This window comes from Synchiropus splendidus, chromosome 1 (genome assembly GCF_027744825.2).
Source record: "Synchiropus splendidus isolate RoL2022-P1 chromosome 1, RoL_Sspl_1.0, whole genome shotgun sequence".
In the NCBI taxonomy this organism is placed as follows: Eukaryota; Metazoa; Chordata; class Actinopteri; order Syngnathiformes; family Callionymidae; genus Synchiropus; species Synchiropus splendidus.
In genome coordinates, this window is record NC_071334.1 from 9,168,407 (window position 1) to 9,186,059 (window position 17,653).

General features: G+C 40.4%; 1 protein-coding gene across 1 annotated transcript in view; it reads left to right on the plus strand.

Annotated features, from left to right (window-relative positions):
• The first annotated feature begins 572 nt into the window (after positions 1–572).
• Positions 573–17,653, plus strand: part of LOC128752365 (adhesion G-protein coupled receptor D2) — a 46,752-nt gene continuing 29,671 nt past the window's right edge. The window contains exons 1-19 of the mRNA XM_053853499.1: positions 573–901; positions 1,432–1,456; positions 6,678–6,902; positions 7,421–8,071; positions 9,334–9,531; positions 9,656–9,729; positions 9,854–10,114; positions 10,213–10,324; positions 10,511–10,657; positions 11,103–11,205; positions 11,384–11,495; positions 11,633–11,688; positions 12,127–12,253; positions 12,538–12,641; positions 13,156–13,258; positions 13,382–13,535; positions 13,708–13,841; positions 14,212–14,327; positions 15,546–15,666. Of these exons, the coding sequence (XP_053709474.1) occupies positions 863–901; positions 1,432–1,456; positions 6,678–6,902; positions 7,421–8,071; positions 9,334–9,531; positions 9,656–9,729; positions 9,854–10,114; positions 10,213–10,324; positions 10,511–10,657; positions 11,103–11,205; positions 11,384–11,495; positions 11,633–11,688; positions 12,127–12,253; positions 12,538–12,641; positions 13,156–13,258; positions 13,382–13,535; positions 13,708–13,841; positions 14,212–14,327; positions 15,546–15,666 (2,862 nt within the window). The 5' untranslated portion in view covers positions 573–862. The remainder of the gene's footprint in view (positions 902–1,431; positions 1,457–6,677; positions 6,903–7,420; positions 8,072–9,333; positions 9,532–9,655; positions 9,730–9,853; positions 10,115–10,212; positions 10,325–10,510; positions 10,658–11,102; positions 11,206–11,383; positions 11,496–11,632; positions 11,689–12,126; positions 12,254–12,537; positions 12,642–13,155; positions 13,259–13,381; positions 13,536–13,707; positions 13,842–14,211; positions 14,328–15,545; positions 15,667–17,653) is intronic.

The following is a 17,653-nucleotide window of genomic DNA, read 5'->3' on the forward strand; positions in this document are numbered from 1 at the left end:
GGTCTCTGTATCTGAGCTACACATCAAATCCCGCTCCAAAACCGTGTCCCCGGCCATAGTTGCTCCCATATTTTCCATGGTTGCAGATATGTTTTCTCATTGATAGTTGCACTGGAAACACTTGGGTAAAGTTCTACTCTAATTCACAGAATAGTTAATGAACTAAATGTGAATTTGGCTCTGAAGACATGAGCGAATCCGTGCTGGGTTTCCACCTGAACAGTTTTAAAAATGCCTTCTCTAATGCACACTTTAAAATACTACTTTTTTTCTCTCTCTCTCTCTCTTCAACCTCACGCCCTGTGAAGTCAAGACATAACCAGCCAAACTCCAGATTTCATCTGCGGTCATATTTGTCTCTCTGACTAATATTTACATTATTTACATGAATTAATACTGAGTAGTTTTTTAGGAAACTCCTTTCCTTTTCGTCTGTTTACTTCCCTGACAGTCAATTTCCAAGCATCTGTGAGTAACATTAATGTGTTGAGGACCCAAACGGAGTCATGCGGCTGAATTGAAACCATATGCAGGCGTCGTTCTGGGAGAGGAGGAACCATTGTATTATGTCACTGTACTGTAGCCGCACACACGGTGCAGCACCCCTGGGGATTGTGGAGCAGATTTCGGACAGCCCTCTGCAGGTTACACCCACTTCTCTTGACGGGATTTACATCCTTCTCTCATGCTCACTGATGACAAGGTTTCCTCTAACTCCTACACTTCTTGAAGCTCTAAACTTCGGATGCTGCATTGACTGACACCTGGAGATGCGAAGGCAGCGTAGCGATTGAGGAGCGGATTAATCCATGAGGTACAAGTAGTGTCATGTAACGCATATTCCAGAGGTTCATAGTTCAGAATGCGCCGGTTCAACTCTCCGTTTCTATCCCTGCTGCTGGTAAGTGTTTTACTTCTGTTTTTCTGCATGTATTTCTGTGACAATGTGGAGTCGTGCACCACACACGTGTGTTTATTGACACTGAAACGATTACTAACCGTTAGTTTTTTTTAAGAGGCGTCTGCCTGTCAGGCGCGTGTTTACACGCGAGGGACTATTTTCTTCCAAACAGGTCGCACGGTGGTTGATTGAAGGTGATTGATGCGGAGTGATTCCGGGTTACCACTCACATTCCAGTCTTGTTTTCAGTGTTTATTAATATATTTGCAATTATCTGTTGCGGAATATTCAAGTTTACTGAAAAACAGAACTATATATGCGAGACTTTTACGTTTGAATCAACGACGTCGACTAAATCCAAACGTTACATAATTGGTAACGATTGGATTTGAGATCAATGCGCCAGACTGTTGTTGCGTCTCTGCTAATGCTTTAAAAAGTAAATTCAAATTGTGGATGTGTTTGACATTTTATAACTATACTGTGGCAAACTATGAATGATAACATGAATACCATTTCTTTTATTGCAGGTTTGTGTCCAGTCCTATTTATTGGGTGAGTTCATTTTCGACCAACTATTGAAGAGTTGCTAACGTCAAGCTACAGTTCAGTCCATTAAACAAAGTAGAATATTAAATGCCAATTGTTCATCATTTGGCCACATTGGTAAGTTACTTAATCATTATAAAACAGCTGTTTCTTCATTCAAAGCACGATGTGATAGTGCATCTGAAGCTGACAATGAAAAAATGAGTGGTTCAAACTTAAGGCCTGGGGGCCAAATCTGGTCACTTCATGTGGCGCACAAGCACTTAAATAAATCCATGCCAATTCAAAGCACAAAGCAGTTCTCCTACAATAGATGTCGATATCATGGCCCATAGAAACTACTGCTTAAATATTGTTATTCAAAGGGTCAGCGTTGTAAAAGGCCACGTTGGTGGTTAAGAAAAGTGTTTTCTTTTTAATTTGTACATACATATGTTGATACACTTGAAGTCAACTTGAAGTCAAACCAATAAAGTACTTAAAGTGCAACAATAAAATGCTACAAATACAGCTTGACAACTAACCATAGAAGAACCATAGAAGATAGATAGATAGACAGATAGATAGATAGATGATAGATAGATAGATAGATAGATAGATAGATAGATAGATAGACAGACAGATAGTAGAAGTGGTAAAACGTGCTGGGATAAAAGCCAAAGAATAAAAATGTGTTTTAAGTTATAAAAATGGAGGTTCTATCTTGTGTGAGGAGGGAGGGCAATCCATAGCTGGGGACCAGTGTTCTCTCATCTTTCTTTTGGTTTTTTGGCACAGCACAGCTGGTCAGCTGACCTGAGGGACCAGGAAAGGGACATGATGTCAAAGAAAATCAGGGTTCCAAATGGTGGGCTTAACATTGCCAACCTGGGGACCCAAATTAAATTTTTTTCACACACATCACATCAGGACTATCCATGCCTCTTTATTGTTATTATTATTTTTAAATAATTTAGAATGCATTTTAGAAACATTACATGTTAGAATACGTGTTCAATGTGAGACATGTATAATCCCCATTTTACATGTCTAAAGGCTTCAGACCCTGAAACGCAGACGTAAAACTTTGCTTTTCATTTTTTGAAGTGGAAATCTTGTGATGAAGAACTTCATTTAAAGCTTTGTTTCTGCCAAATAAAAAGAGAGACGATGCCAGACGACAAAAAATAAAAGTGTATTGGTGCAGAATTTCAAGACTCAGGGAAATTGCATGGTAGTTTTGAGTGTGTTGATGGATATGTATGGATTGAGCCAGAAGGGGATTTGACTTGGAGAAATGGCCGTTTGTGGTACTGTGAGAAGAATGTAGGGGTGACAAAGTGAGAACGTATGTGGTGGACTACTGTCTACTATGTAAGGGGACGGTGACAGTGCAGTATGTGGCTGGAATAATAAGCTGTTCAGTTGTCGGAGGACCACATCAATGATCCTTTGAGAGGCTACCGAGATTTTTATTTGAAATTGTAATGGGGTTGTTTGAGCTTTGAGAAGGGAAAGTTCTTTATTAGACTTTGATGCAAGTTTCCAAAATAAAGGTGTGGTAGTGTTTGCTTGACTGAAAACTTCATTCTTTATACATACTCATGGCCAGATACCAGAGTCACAGTTGTCACTCTAGTCACTCGAGTACAGAATAATGGAAAACAAACAAAAAGGAAGCAGCTTTTCGTGCTGTGTTTTTCATCCAGTAATTAAGTCATAGACAAAACTCACCAGGGGAAAATCTAAACCATGGAAAACCAGCAAATGAACACTTAAGTTGCATGTTTTGAGCCTGTACACAGCATAAATACAACACTTATAAGTTTTCTTTTCCTTAATATTAAATAATGAGAAACAGTGCACTTACATTTTGCTGTCAGACTACAGATTATTGATCCATTTAATCAGACAAATCCATAGCACCATCGCTCTATGGAGAGTGTTGATATGGGAAAAGATGATGTGATGACATGCTAAAATGAGAAGTTACTCACAGTACAAATGATAATAATCTAGATGAGCTAAGAAAACATACAGTTAATGCAGAATTGGAACAAACTGTACAGCTTCTTATCAATCTTCCTGGAGAGAAAGAATTGGAACAAAGTAATGTGATAGTTGATGGAACTACTTTGTTCATGAAACTGTTCATGTTTTTGGTTTGTGTGAATGGATCAACGCCAGTTTTTTGTTTTTTTTTTCCAAACCAATAGCAACTTCGTAACAGCATGGTGTCGGACGTACATACAAAGCCTATGTGTTATTTAGAGGCATACTCAACTAAATATTTACATTTTGTCATGAGTTAAATTAATCTGTCCTTAGAGTCTACTGTGACAGTCTGAAGTAAAGTGTGTTGCTGCCTCAGGTTACTATAAAACAGTGCACATGTGGTGTTGCAATATGAGGTGTGAAAAGTAATTTAGCCCCATAAATCTAAGCTTGAAGCAAAAGAAGTTGGCCTCAGTTCTCGCTATTTGTTCGACACTAACTATGGCAATGGTGGGCTTGACTGCATCAAGATTTAGTGCAGATGGTCTGGTCTTGTTTGCGTCTTCAGAAGTTTACGTAGTGACTAGTAAAAGAGGGTGTCTGAAACTTTTTAATCTATTTTTTAAATTATTGAATTCCACTTGCCAAGCAAATGATTGTGTTCTATTTAAATTCCAAGGACCTCAAGTGAACTGCAGGTGTCAGTGCTGAACTTGCTCATTCAAGTCCAGTGCTGTTTTGGAACACCACGTAGCAGATGGACAGACTCACTCATAAACATAAACATTCCTTTCACATGATTTACATCCACTAAATTTGCTTTTACTTCACCTAGTCCTCTGAATAGAGTCCTCCCTTCAGCTTAAGTTTTATATATATATATATATATATATATATATATATATATATATATATATATATATATATAATGTGCATGTGTGTGTGGCTGGATGATTTCTAAATCATTAATTTGCATTTCATCACATGACATAAGGATTTCATCACCCATCAACCAGTAGGAAAAGTAGGCTCTCACAGACCTGTTAGTTCTTCTTTAAGAACCCCTCCTGTTCTCCACTTGTTACCTGTATTAACTTTACCTGTTTAAATTGGCATACTCCAACCAAGGCCTGGATGGGCTACAGGACAATAGGCAAGCAGCTTGATGAGAAGGTACAACTGTTGGTGCACGGTGCAAGATCTCTCCATGTGGGTCATCATGACGAACGTGAGGGATGAGCCCAGAACTACACAGTAGGACCTCCTCAATGACCTGAATAGAGCTGGTACCACAGTGTCCATCAGCAACCATCAGCAACGTGCTACGCCACGTGAGGTCCCCTTGCTCAAGCAAGCGTATGTCAAGGCCCGTCTGAGGTTTTCCAATGACCGTGTGGATGATCCAGAGGAGGAATGGGATAATGTCATGTGAGACAAACGTCGAGCTTTTTGGTCTGAACTCCACTCGCGGCTTTTGGAGGAAGAAGAAGGATGACTCCAACCCCAAGAACACCATCCCAACTGTGACGCATGGAGGTGGATAAATCACTCTCTTGGGGTGCTTTTCTGCAAAGGGGACAGGACAACTGCACCGTACTGAGGAGAGGATGGATGTGGCCTTGTATGATGAGATCTTGGCCAACAATCTCCGTCCCTCATTAAGAGCATTGAAGATGGGTCGTGGCTGCTTCTTCCAGAATGACGGCAACCTGAAACATAAAGCCAGGGCAAGTAAGGAGTGGCTCCTTAGGAAGCATTTCAAGGTCCTGGAGTGGCCTGGCCGGTCTCCAGACCTGAAGCAAATAAAAGATCTTTGGAGGGAGCTGAAGGTCCGTATTGCACAACGACTGCCCTGAAACCTGAAGCCTCTGGAAAAGATCTTTATGCCATGTGGCGGAGTGATGCTTGTACATTGTTGTCTTCATAATCATGGGATTAAATGATCACAAATTTAAATCAAATTTGAATTAATCGTCCTGCTCTGCCAAAATGGTGGTCCAGCAACCCCAAAACAACATGAAATGAGTAATAGCAATACATTTTGTCACCATGTCACCAGTCACGTGGAATCTTTTAATAGTTCATAGGGCTGTCAGAGTTCTAATCTCAATAAATCTAAAGATTTAGTTCAAGATTAGTGGTGATTTTGTATCTGTTCTCAATGTAACCTAAAGATAGTTTATCAACACTAGATAAACTTGTACTTCTAAGGAACTTTCTTAACAATAACCTCTGAGGCAGTGAGAAAACTTGTAAGCATCAATTTGTGAACATTTCTGACCTCTTTTGTTGATTAAATCGTACTTTAAGACACATTTTGAACAGATACAAAATGAGCGACTAATTTCCCATGATTCGTGAGTTAACTCAGCCTTAGTGTGATTAATTGAAATTAAAAATGTTAATCTATTTTCAGCCCTAGCGTTCTATTTTTTGGCGCTTTATGAAGTCCTTCATGAAGTAACCAATTTATTTGCTTCTTCTGAATGGAGTTGGGCGTGTGAACCGCAGCAGCTACAGGATGGCACTCCAGAACAGGTTCCTTGAACAATTGAAAACATTCTTTGAAATGTGAGGGGTTTATCAGTTATTTTGCTTGTGTTCTACCAGGCATACATGCCAGAAAAACACAGTGCCAACATTACTTACACGTGGGGCAGTAACAGAGGGTGAGGTCGTGATGGCACTGCTGTGATCTGAGGTTTCAAGCATGTCTGTACTGATGGAACACATCTGGATTATATTTGACTTTATTTTGCTCAGGGATTTATGAACAAGTAGTAAAACTTCTGAAGTTCTTGAGGCGATGACCTTTGTCCCGTTGGCTGTTGTTCTGTGAGGCAGTTGGTCCTAATGAAAATAATGACACTCACACATGTACACATTTTAAGCAAATATCGTGTAACTCTAAGGCCTTATGTTTGGGGCCTTTTGTCGTTGCAGTGCTTGTATATATATCAGGCCATGCTGCTTGTTTCAGCCGACACCTCATTGGTTAAACTGTGTGTGCTTGAATGGTTGGAACAAATACCTCCCCCCAGTGTGGCCCTTTGAGCAATGGTTTGGGAGCCCTGCTTTAGTGCTTAAGTCTGTTAAAGTTTGTGTTTGTACATAGGACCTTAGGGACCAGGTTTATTAAAGAGCTGGGTTAACCTCATGCAATAGGTACTTACATCTGTAAAACCAAAATTAAAGCGTAATAGCTCAATGTTGAATATCATTGAATCCCTTGCTTTTCTCTTTTTTTTCACAGCCTTCACAGTGGAAAGCAGAACACTTATTTATAATGAATCATACTTTGAGTATGTCCCTGATCCGCTGCATTGGTACACTGCCAGCCAACTGTGCAACCAGCGCTCTGGGACCCTGGCCACACTTTCCAATTCAGTGTCATACCAAGTGCTAACCAGCTTTTTGAAATCCATGAATATCTCCCAACCAGTGTGGATTAACAGGAACGCTGGTGATCATAATAAAGGTACGTTCAGTGGACGGTGCTCCACGCATTCAAGGATGTATTGGTCCAGGTTTTTCTTTTCCATATTTATTTCTTCTGATATGTCTTTCCTTTAACTTTTTTACAAAACCAAATGGAAGACAAGTAAAAAATGGTACCAATAATAAATAAACTTTATTTACTTAAGACAGATGTGAAGCCCACATTTTAAAATATAGTTAAAGATTCACTATTGGTGTCAGTCTCACCAATGTTCCACCTTGCATTTGTATTTTTTTTTCAATTACCATAGCTGACAAACTCTTATCTACTTGGTACCTGGTTACCAAGCCCGTAAGTGTCTAAGTTTCAATCTTGAGGTGGAAACGGAGTGAGTGCATTTCGTGAAGAGATGAAATTCGACATATTTTGAGCACCTATGGGCATTTTGTCACTGTTATTTGATGATGTAGAGTGTCATACATTCATGAGTAATAATCTGCTCCCTGATAATTGTCATTTTTGCTGATAGTAATGTTGTGTTTTTTCCTGTCCTTAAGGCTTATCCAGGGCCTTTATCCTGGAATTCAGTGGGCAGTCTGACAGCAAGAATGCCCGGCTCAAACACACATTTCCCTCCATGGATTCTGTGACTGTGTGCGCTCGGCTACGCTTCGATCAGAACAGCTCTGGAATTTCCACAATCTTCTCCTATTCCATCGAGTCATATATAAAGGAGTTCCAGCTCAGCGCAAACCTGACACAAGGACAGCCTGTAAAGCTCGCCCTGCTGGTTCATGGTATGCATGGAGCGTTTCAAGAAACCTTCAACCACGACGGCTTCTGGCACACGGTCTGCGTTTCTTGGAGTCAAAACGATGGCAAATGGAAGCTTTATACTGATGGACTGTTCCGCCATCAGGGGAATCGACTAAAGAACTTCAGCAGCATTGGCCCAGATGGTTTTTTTATTATCGGGCAAGTGCAGGACAGCTATGGGGGCTCATTTAGGAAGAATGAGTCATTCTCAGGTAGCATCACAGACCTCCACGTTTGGGATCGGGTGCTTAACAAAAGTGAAATCAGCGCTATGGAAAAAGAGTGTTCACCCGTATCCGTAGGCCTCGTGTACGAATGGAAGGAAGCCTTACTGGAAATTGAGTCGTCGGTTACGCAGCTGTGGGATGAAAGCCCATGTGAAGCTACATCAGGTACGTTTCTGGATGTGCATGGTGAAAAGTCTGTTTACTGTTTAGACACTTCTCAGACTCATGCCAATTATCGGAGCCGATCCGTCTGCGTGTCCAGATCTGATCCCTCTCTCCCCTTTGCTCTGTTTGTTCATCCTATAAATAATAATTAAGATCAGTCATGATGCAAGACATGCAGCTGCTGTTGGCTTTCAGAGCATTTCTCGGACTAATCAAAAACATTCATGAGATACTAACTATTAGCAATGAAAAGTTGCATTTAACGCAAATCAAATTGAATGACAACTGTGTGCAAATGCTGTCATTGGCAACAGTGGCCAGTTACATTACTAGGAGACTGAAGTACTGTACAAAGCTATTGCTAATTTCTTTTAAAAGATCTAGACAGATCCAGAGGAGGGCACCCAGGTCCTCGAAGGGTCGGGGGGCGGTGCATGTTTTTGTTCCAACAGTTCACGCACACACAGTTTAACCAATGAGGTTTCAGCTGAAGCAAGCAACAACAGACAATAAACTGATGACACACCTAAGACACCTGATAGGTGAAAAAGTGACTGCGCAGTTGCTGCCCAGATCTGTTTTAAAGGTCAGTTCAAGTGATTGTTGATCAATGAATGACTGAATAAGTTGGCAACAACAAAACCTCTCACAAAATCGCTTTTGTTGCATATCCAAGATAGTTCTCACCATCTCATGGTGAGGATAAAATACTACGTGTGACTATTCACTGAGTTCAGAGCCAAGAAAAAGTCGGGGGCTGTTGTGATTTTATTGTCTGTTTTAATCTTCCCCCAGCGTGAATGGTGAATTTGGCAAGCCTCCTTATTGTTCTTGCAAATGTTTAGTGACTCACATCACTCTGAATCTCCACCCTACAAAACAAAATTTTCCTTTTCTGACTTCATGTTCCCCTGAGAACAATCAATGTGTACGATTCCCTAATCGTCCCCTTCCACAAGCTGGACGTGTTGAAATGATCCTTAAAGATTCATTGCACTCCAGATCTAAAGGGACTGTTATGAATGGATTGCTGTATGACATTTCGAACCCTGTTTCCTTAATCCCGCTCTTCATGTGATTAGATTGATCCTCCTCTCATAAAAAGTTTGGATCAGAACAAAAGTGCACTGTTTATTTACCTTACATATTTTTAATTTATTCCTGATCCCCTGTGTCTAGAGAAGGTGTTTTCCCGACTTTATGTAATCTGTATGTCCGTGATTTAAATTTTAAAATCTACTCTCAACCACTGTTTTCCTCAGGTCACATTTCTGGTTTTGAAAACACATTACTGGATTCCCTCATAGAAGACGAGTCTTTACAAAACCAAACCATCTCTCTGGAGCTCTACCACAGACCACAGCCTCATGAGGATTGTGTCATCTTTGACCCCGATGAAGGGAGAATGAGCTACGATGACTGTGACTCATTCCGAGGAGCCGTCTGCCAATTTAGAAAAGGTGACAAATGCAACTGAATCAGATCTGTTTTCATGCGTCTAAAACTGGCCCTTCATAACCAGTAATTGTTTTACAGTTGTTAGTGTTGCTTATTAGTGTTTTGTTTTGTTTTATGCTGCTGCAGAACCACCGAAAGTGATTGGATTTCCAAAGACATCATTCTTCACAAGGCTGAGTAACAATCCTGGAAACCTCCCGGTAATTTTTAGTAGCTGTGGAGGACTTCTTTTTGGGGAGGGTTGATTTGGGTGGACCTAAAGGAGTTTACATAAACGCACTGAGAAAGATGCAATTGTGTGGTCTGACTTTTTCTTTTTCTAAGAACCTGACCTCGCTGCACCACCTGACGCAGGCAGTTCTACACACACTGGAAGCCGGTGGCCCAAACCTGCTGTCACCCAGCGACGTCCACTACATTTCCCAAAGGATTCAGGCAGAGGTGACCGAGCTGGCAGGCTCTGTGTCGACCAGTCCAGACTCAGCCGAGGCCATGGTTTCCCTTGCAACCAATTACATCATGGTGGCCAGTTTGATGCTGGAGCCGTACACAGCTGAACAGTGGATGGGAATGTCGGAGGACGAGGTGATTGTCAGGATGAGACTTGCTGCTGTGATTATAGATATCAAGGATGACTCAAACTTTCTGACCTTCAGATTCATTTTTAAGTGTTTGTCCTGCAGGTCAGTGTGGGGCCATTTACCATCGTCAAGAGCATCGACAGCCTCACTGAGTCACTCGCTGGCCTGCTCTCTGCTGACAGAACAAGCTTCTCTCTCTCTACTAAAAACATAAGTAAGATTCAAACTTGGAGATGTGGTCGAACAGTTTGGAAAATTATGTTTCATATTAACTCACGTTGTCAGCAAATGTGTCTCGACTGTTTTTGGTCAGAGACCACAAGGAAGTGGCATTTCACTTTCATTATCGATCACATTCATTTCGGTTTTCTGTCTGTGTCTGTGTCAATGTTGTCTTCAGATGTGCTCATGAAGTGGCAGAATCTTTCAGAAGGAAGTGCCTGTCAATCTTTCAAACCATCTGCACCCGACTCTTCGCAAGGAGACGTACAATTTCAGGATGAGCTTGACATCCCTGAATCTGAGCTGCAGAGAGTCCACACTCTGGGTAAAAAGCGTGTTCCTGGCCTTACTGATCTACAGGATATTCTTCCAAACAGTCAACGGAAATGTATCAATAGGAAAAAAAAAAAGATTATTTATGTTTTTTGCTGTGTGTAGTTTATCTTTAGTTGTTTGAAAATTGAAATGTTCTTGTAAATGAAATGTAAAAAAACAAAAAAAAAAAGAAAATCATCACTCGCTTCAGACTACTTAACGTTTACTGCGTCATATATTCAACTCCTGCACCTTCCCAGGTAGTGGCCTGTATAAAGTAGTAGTACTTCAGTACATCATTTTAATGGTTAGATAACTAATACACCACGCTGTTCAGTAATCTATAGTAAGTGTGAAGAAGTTAGCTGTTCTCAGTGTTTATGTCTAACACGTAAAGCAGTGTGCAGCTCATGTCTGCTCCACTCATCGTATTTTGCTTTCTTCACTTCATCCAGGAACTGAGGAAGTTGTGTTCATTCACACACACTACAGTCGCCTCAGCGAGATTGGATCTCAGGCTGAAGAATCTTCACCAAATCACCAACATAATGCTAAAAGGTTTTCCTCAAACTTCACTCTGTCTTATCTTAAGATTATTGTACTGTGAAAACTATTAATCTTTCAGTCTTCTGATAGGTCAGTGTGACTGGATTTCCCTTGATATTCTCAAAGATTGAGTCATTTATGTGCATCCAAACCGCTGAGTCTAAGACCTTTCTCTTTGTTGTCGTTCCAGAATCCTTCCTGGTCACCTGGCCTCTGCCGTTATATCAGCCTCTGTGCGTGACACCTCCAGAGCCCAAAATATTCCTGTTGCTGTCAGGTTCACCCTCTCCTCCTCACACGCGGTACAGTTGTCAATATTGGTTCAGCATAGCTGTATTGCGCTATTTTTCATTGTATTTTCTTTTGTGTTGTAAGTTGTTGAGCTGTTTGAGTTCAGTGAAATGTATTGGTAAACCATTAGATTTTTCTTTCTATGTAGGTGGAATATTTCAAGAAAGCAACTCCAGTTTGTGTGTTTTGGAATTTCAGTTTAATGTAAGTAAAAATACACAGAAAAAATATGAGCAGATATTCAGTTGTTTTAGTGAGCAACTCAAGATTCATTTCACAATTGAAGTGAGTGTTGAAGTCCCTTCAGTAGATACTACACTATTTATACTTGTGTAGTCACACACATCCTGGCTGTAATTGCAACGGCTCCCGAAGTCCCTTCTTTGATGTCAACATCATGCCAACTCCAAACTGCACAAAACAAATGAAGCAGCTCCCCAAGATATAGTGCTGTTGCCCCATTCTTTTTAATTCAAAATATTTGTGATTTACAGGCAAATTACAGTGCTGCTTATTTAACTTAACTGGTGAATTAACTGGTGAATTGAAGCACACAGTCTAATCGTGGTCACACAATCATTTTTTAAAAATCATTATATAGTCCTGCAGCTCCAACCTTGATGTTCTTCTTTGTTCCATCAGGGACACTCAGGCCAGCAGCTGGTCCTCCGACGGCTGTGTGGTGACCTCTGCTGGCACTGGTGTCACTTCCTGTCTGTGCAACCACACGACCAACTTTGCAGTGTTGATGAATTACTTGGACTCAAAGGTAAATAAAATAAACAAATCCAAACAATTGCTTCTTGAAGCACGACTGTTATCTGTTTTTTTTACGTGAGATATATGGATAAATATGACAACAAGAACACATGACTTGTTATACTTTGCAGTGACTTGTACTTGCCAGCAGGGGTCCTCACGTATATGTTGTAGCTTTGCTCTTTGAGCTTTTGGGATGTCTTTGATGTGTAGAAGTATGAATTAATCTTTGGAAGTGTGTTTTGCTTATTAACACATGGATTCCTCTCCCCTTCCTTGTCCTATCTGTCCCAGTGGAGTCCTGAGGAAGAGCTCATCCTCACCAAACTGACATTTATTGGCTGCGGAGCGTCCTTGTGCGCACTAGTTGTGACGTTGATGCTGTTTACTGTTCTTGAGTAAGTACATGCCAATGCACAGTATATGTATTACAAAAAGGGAGTGAATGTCATTGAATATCTCGATTCTTAAAAAACTCTTATTTTAATTTTAAGTTTGAGGTTTTATTTTCTAGTGTTGAGCCTGTACTTAGGTCATGACTTGCCCATGCGTGTGCTGTGCATAACCAAAATAACTGTAATGTTGCGATGGTGAAAAATGTATAAATTTCGAATTCAGCTCAACCAAATAAAATTCTGTGTAATATTAAAAATAAATATTAATAAACATACAAAGACTGGTGTTTTGTGTATAATTGAATTTAGTTGAATTTATGAATATATCTGTAAAATTGTCTGCGTTTTCATTATGAACAAGATACGACTCGGTGTGTAGCATAGCTCCTCGATCATCTCAGATCAAATTTACCTCCTGATGTGCAATATCTTTTTTTTTTGTGTCACGCAAACGATTGTATGTTGAGAATGAGTGTTTAAATCTGTTTTGAGCAGAATTTTTCAATCTCAATTTCAGCATTCCCAGATCAGACAGGACATCAATTCACAAAAACCTATTCATTGCACTGATCTGTGCTCAAGTGATTCTCTTGTGCAGCGGCTCGGCCATTCACAGCAAGGTATCGGCAAATTCTCCTCATACTCTCTAATTCTTTAAGTCAATTTGAAGTGACCTGATTTCAAATGAAACTCTGGGGTTCTACATGTTTTGGCTGGACGTTTTTTGGGTTGTGTGTTTCAAGGTAGCCTGCACTCTCGTGGCAGCGCTGCTTCATCTCTTCTTCATGGCAGCGTTTAGCTGGATGCTGGTCGAGGGGCTGCTGCTCTGGAGCAAAGTGGTTGCCGTCAACCTCATCGAGGACCGACATATGAAATATTATTATCTGATCGGCTGGGGTACTGTCTATTTTCTGTTTTAAAATATGTGTTTATGAATATGCACGGACAAAATATGGAAGATTTCATTCACTTTATCATGTGTAATTGAATTGTCGTTCATAGATGCTGACCTGCTGCGTCCAAGTAAACTAACATGTAATGTAGCTCTTTCCTTCTTTTCTTTTTTCAGGTCTGCCGATACTCATCGTCACCATCACTCTGGCATCAGCCTCGGGCAAGTACTCGGCTGATGGCTACTGTTGGCTCAGCGTCCAGAACGGTGTGATCTGGGGCTTTGCCGGGCCGGTCATCTTCATCATTATGGTCAGCAAAAATCCTCATTGCTTTTGTTTATCTCTTGAATCGTCAGAATAATGGGTGAGATTTTGATCACTTATGCTGGGCTTATGTTTGAGTCCATACTTGAACTAAGTGTGATCCTCTTTTGACACTAAATTTATAGATTATTGTGTAACCAGGGAGGATTTCTGAGGTGAATGTTTTGCTGATAAGCACCCAGACATAGATATTCCTTAAATTAAAGATGGGAAAATGCTGTGCTTGGAATTTTGAGCGCCATAGTTTTTAAGCTTTAAAGCACCTTACACGAGACTGAAGTCAGCTCTGCTTAATCAGCATTTTGTGTTCTGTCACATGATTCATGTTCATGATGATTTATTTTGTTATTTTTCAGGTAAACATCATGGTCCTAACCCGAGTGGTAGTCATCACCATCTCCACTGCGAAAAGAAGGTCCATCATGTTGGCCATGGGCACCAGTCCTGTCGAGCAAGCCTACGAGCAAATAAGGTAATGACCACAGGGTGGCGCCATATGTCCTATTTGAAACGCAAAGTTCATTTCCCGAGACGTTCAAGGCCTCGAGGCAGTCGTTCTATAGAGAAGAGGCTTCTGATTAAAAAAAGGAGCGGAGATATTGGAGTTGCCATTCTTAAACTGCGAGCCTCATTTATCAAACAGGTTTTGGAATATGTTTCAAATGGATTTTCCCAAAACAATATGCGTCATATTCAGCTGCAGCACACATTTGAATATTTTTTTGGAAGCAAAAAATGTGTTTCTTCTGAGAAACTCCATTAAATTCCTATTGTGCAGTTAATAATTTAAATTTCAAGAGTAGCTGCACAATATTCTGCATGCAACACGTTTGACGGGACTGTGCTGTGCATTTTTTAAGTGTCTCTCCTGTAATTGTGTGTAATTTCTTTAGCTGGATTGTGTATAGATTCATACTGTGACATATATTACAACGGCAAGTTGTGGTTAAAATCGGTGAAATTTGGATCTGTGTTTAAATTATGTTCACATCGGACAGTATAATTATTATTTATTTAAAAAAAAATGAAATGAAGAAGCAGACGTTGCCCTGAGTTCAGCGTTTTGTTTTCTAACTGTTGCAGATATTGAGTTTTTCTGTCAGCAGAAATGCATCTGTTTGTTCAGCAAACTTCAAAAAATGATTAGTAAATGATCCTGTTGGTGATCATCTATGTTAAAGTGCATTTTTCATAACTTGAGCCCACCAGGATTCACAGAGGGTCCACTATGAGGGTTTTCAGAGCAGGCCTTGAACCGTTTGGCAGCCCTGGGTGGCAGCCGTCTTGGAAATTCAAACACATTCCTCCGCTAAATAAACTAGGGCCTGCCGCCCGCCATGTCATGCATCTGAACACACACACAGCTGGTGCGGTTTGGCAGTCACGTGAGTGGGAAGCTAATTTCACTCAAACAAACAGAATTAAAGCAGATTTAAGGTGGGAAGTTGTCACCCCATGAGTCTTCCCAGCCGCAAAAGGTTGTATATGGAACACTGAGTATGCCAAAGCTGCTCTGTCTGGTCCGAAAAGAACGTGGAAGGAATAGAAAAAGGTGATCACAAAATAGTCAGACAGATGAACAGTTTTCGAAGCTTGACAGCACCATTTCTGTTTTTTCTATTTTTCGTTTTCAATTGCTATGTTTTCTGAGCACTTTTCTGCTCATGATTTGATGTGTGTGTCTGTACAGGGCTGCAGTGAAAGCAGTGCTGGTTCTGCTGCCCATCCTCGGATTGACGTGGCTCTGTGGCATCCTGGTCCCATTTTCCATCGCCATGGCGTACATCTTTATCCTGCTCAACTCTTTACAGGTACACACACACACACACACACACACACACACACACAGTCTTTGTTTTCATGTTTTGTGCGGATATTTCAGTCCCATAACGCTTTCCCCAGCCTCTCACCTTCAACTTAAACATCCATAACAATTGGCTCACCTTAACCAGGACGTAAACCAAACTTAAATTAAATTATAATGACCCTGTTATTTTGAAGTTTTAATTCTCAAATTGAGGTTTAAACTTATGGGGACTGCTTGCATATGGTCACTACAAGTTGGTGTGTTTCCAAGAATTGGCCCCCACTGGTATAGCTACACAAGGACCACACACACACACACACTGGGTGCATGCACATCAACTAGTAAGGCTATTAGAACATTTTAAGAAATTGAACAAGATTAAAATAATAATGGGCACATGACATTTTTTCCCGGTTCTGATTACACTCCCTTTCAGCTTTTCTGTCTGATGTAATAAAAAAAAAAAAAAAAATTTGCAGAAAAAAATTAAGGACAACAAAATAAAAAGATAAAAGCATCAGAATAATCAGCACAAACAGTGAATAAAACTTTAATAAAACAAATGATGCAGGGATTATTATATTATTATATCTATTTTTGCCTTTAGCTCTGTGACTAATGAGGTTTGCACATTGATTTGGACATGCACAAAGATTGTGGTGCATTTGTACTTGTCTATTTGGCAATAATAAACAGAAGACCATAGAATCATTTATATATATATGACAAGACGCTCACGAAAATACGCAGAGACATAATATTTCCACACATCACCCTGATGGTGAATTATAGACTCTGAGATCATGTGACACACTCACAGAGCCACACTGATGAAATCAAAACTGAACATACTGTGTGTGTATGTGTGTGTGTGTGTGTGGTAGCACATAGGGACACTCAAGAGTCGGAGGTGCGATGACTAAATATACCAGTCACTGAGATTCCCACCCATATACCCGAAGTGAGAAGCATTCGATGTTTTATATCGGGCTTGTTCATGACGCCGTATTTCCTACCTTCCCTCGCTTCTTATGTACTGCGGTCGAGTCAAAGAGCGAGAGAGAAAATGAAGCGCTGTGACTTTCCAACTGCAGCGCTTGGCCCAGTGTTACCCAGCTTCCTCAGCATGTCTGCATCCACCTCTGCGATTCTTTAATCAGTTGTATCTTTAATTGAGCTGTATATTCAACAAGGAAATCAATAGAGGTTTAAGCTGCAGTCTGATCATTAAGCGTGGCCCCATGGCTGCCATAAATAGTTTCTTCTATCCCCTCATATGTAATTATATTTTTCACTGTTGACAGTAATTAATACAGAGGGCTTTTTCTGTCTTCTAATTATACAGCTGAACTACTTTATGTTTGCTTTCTTCCATTAATGGTTTCCAGTCTAAGAAGTGTCTGAGCAGCAGTGTTTGCCTCTCTATTCTTATGCGTCAATATTTTGCTATCTAATCATGTCGCGTAGTTTGTTACAGTTTCGCTTTCCTATTTATGATTTAAGGAACGCTTGCAGTATTTTTGAGACAAAGTGAGAAAGCATAACAGCATCTTTTCCAATAAGTGTCTATATTGACGTTTAAAATATTTTCTTTTTTAATAGTAATTGCAGTGACCTGCCATACAATCCATTCATGAACTCTCATGCTGAATTGCTCTTTATTTTTGTTTTATTCAACATTATTTTACGGTTGCAACATCACCTGAATGCAGCTGAGATGCCGCAAAAATGGTGACAATGGAGGCCTGTCGTTTTAAATGCCGGACAATAACGTTGGCGTGATGATCACATAATGAGTGGAAATGAGCTGCTTGGCAGAGGTCTGTGCTCTATCAATGCCTCTCTGGTTTTTGTGACTTCATGTGCTGCCGGGTTTTGTGAGCTAGCTGCAGAAGGCCGCTGTAATAACCAGCTGCTCTGCGATAATAGACCCACGTGAGTGCTTTGAAAAGGCGCGGATGGTTGGAGACCCAACAGGAACCCTGCTGGGT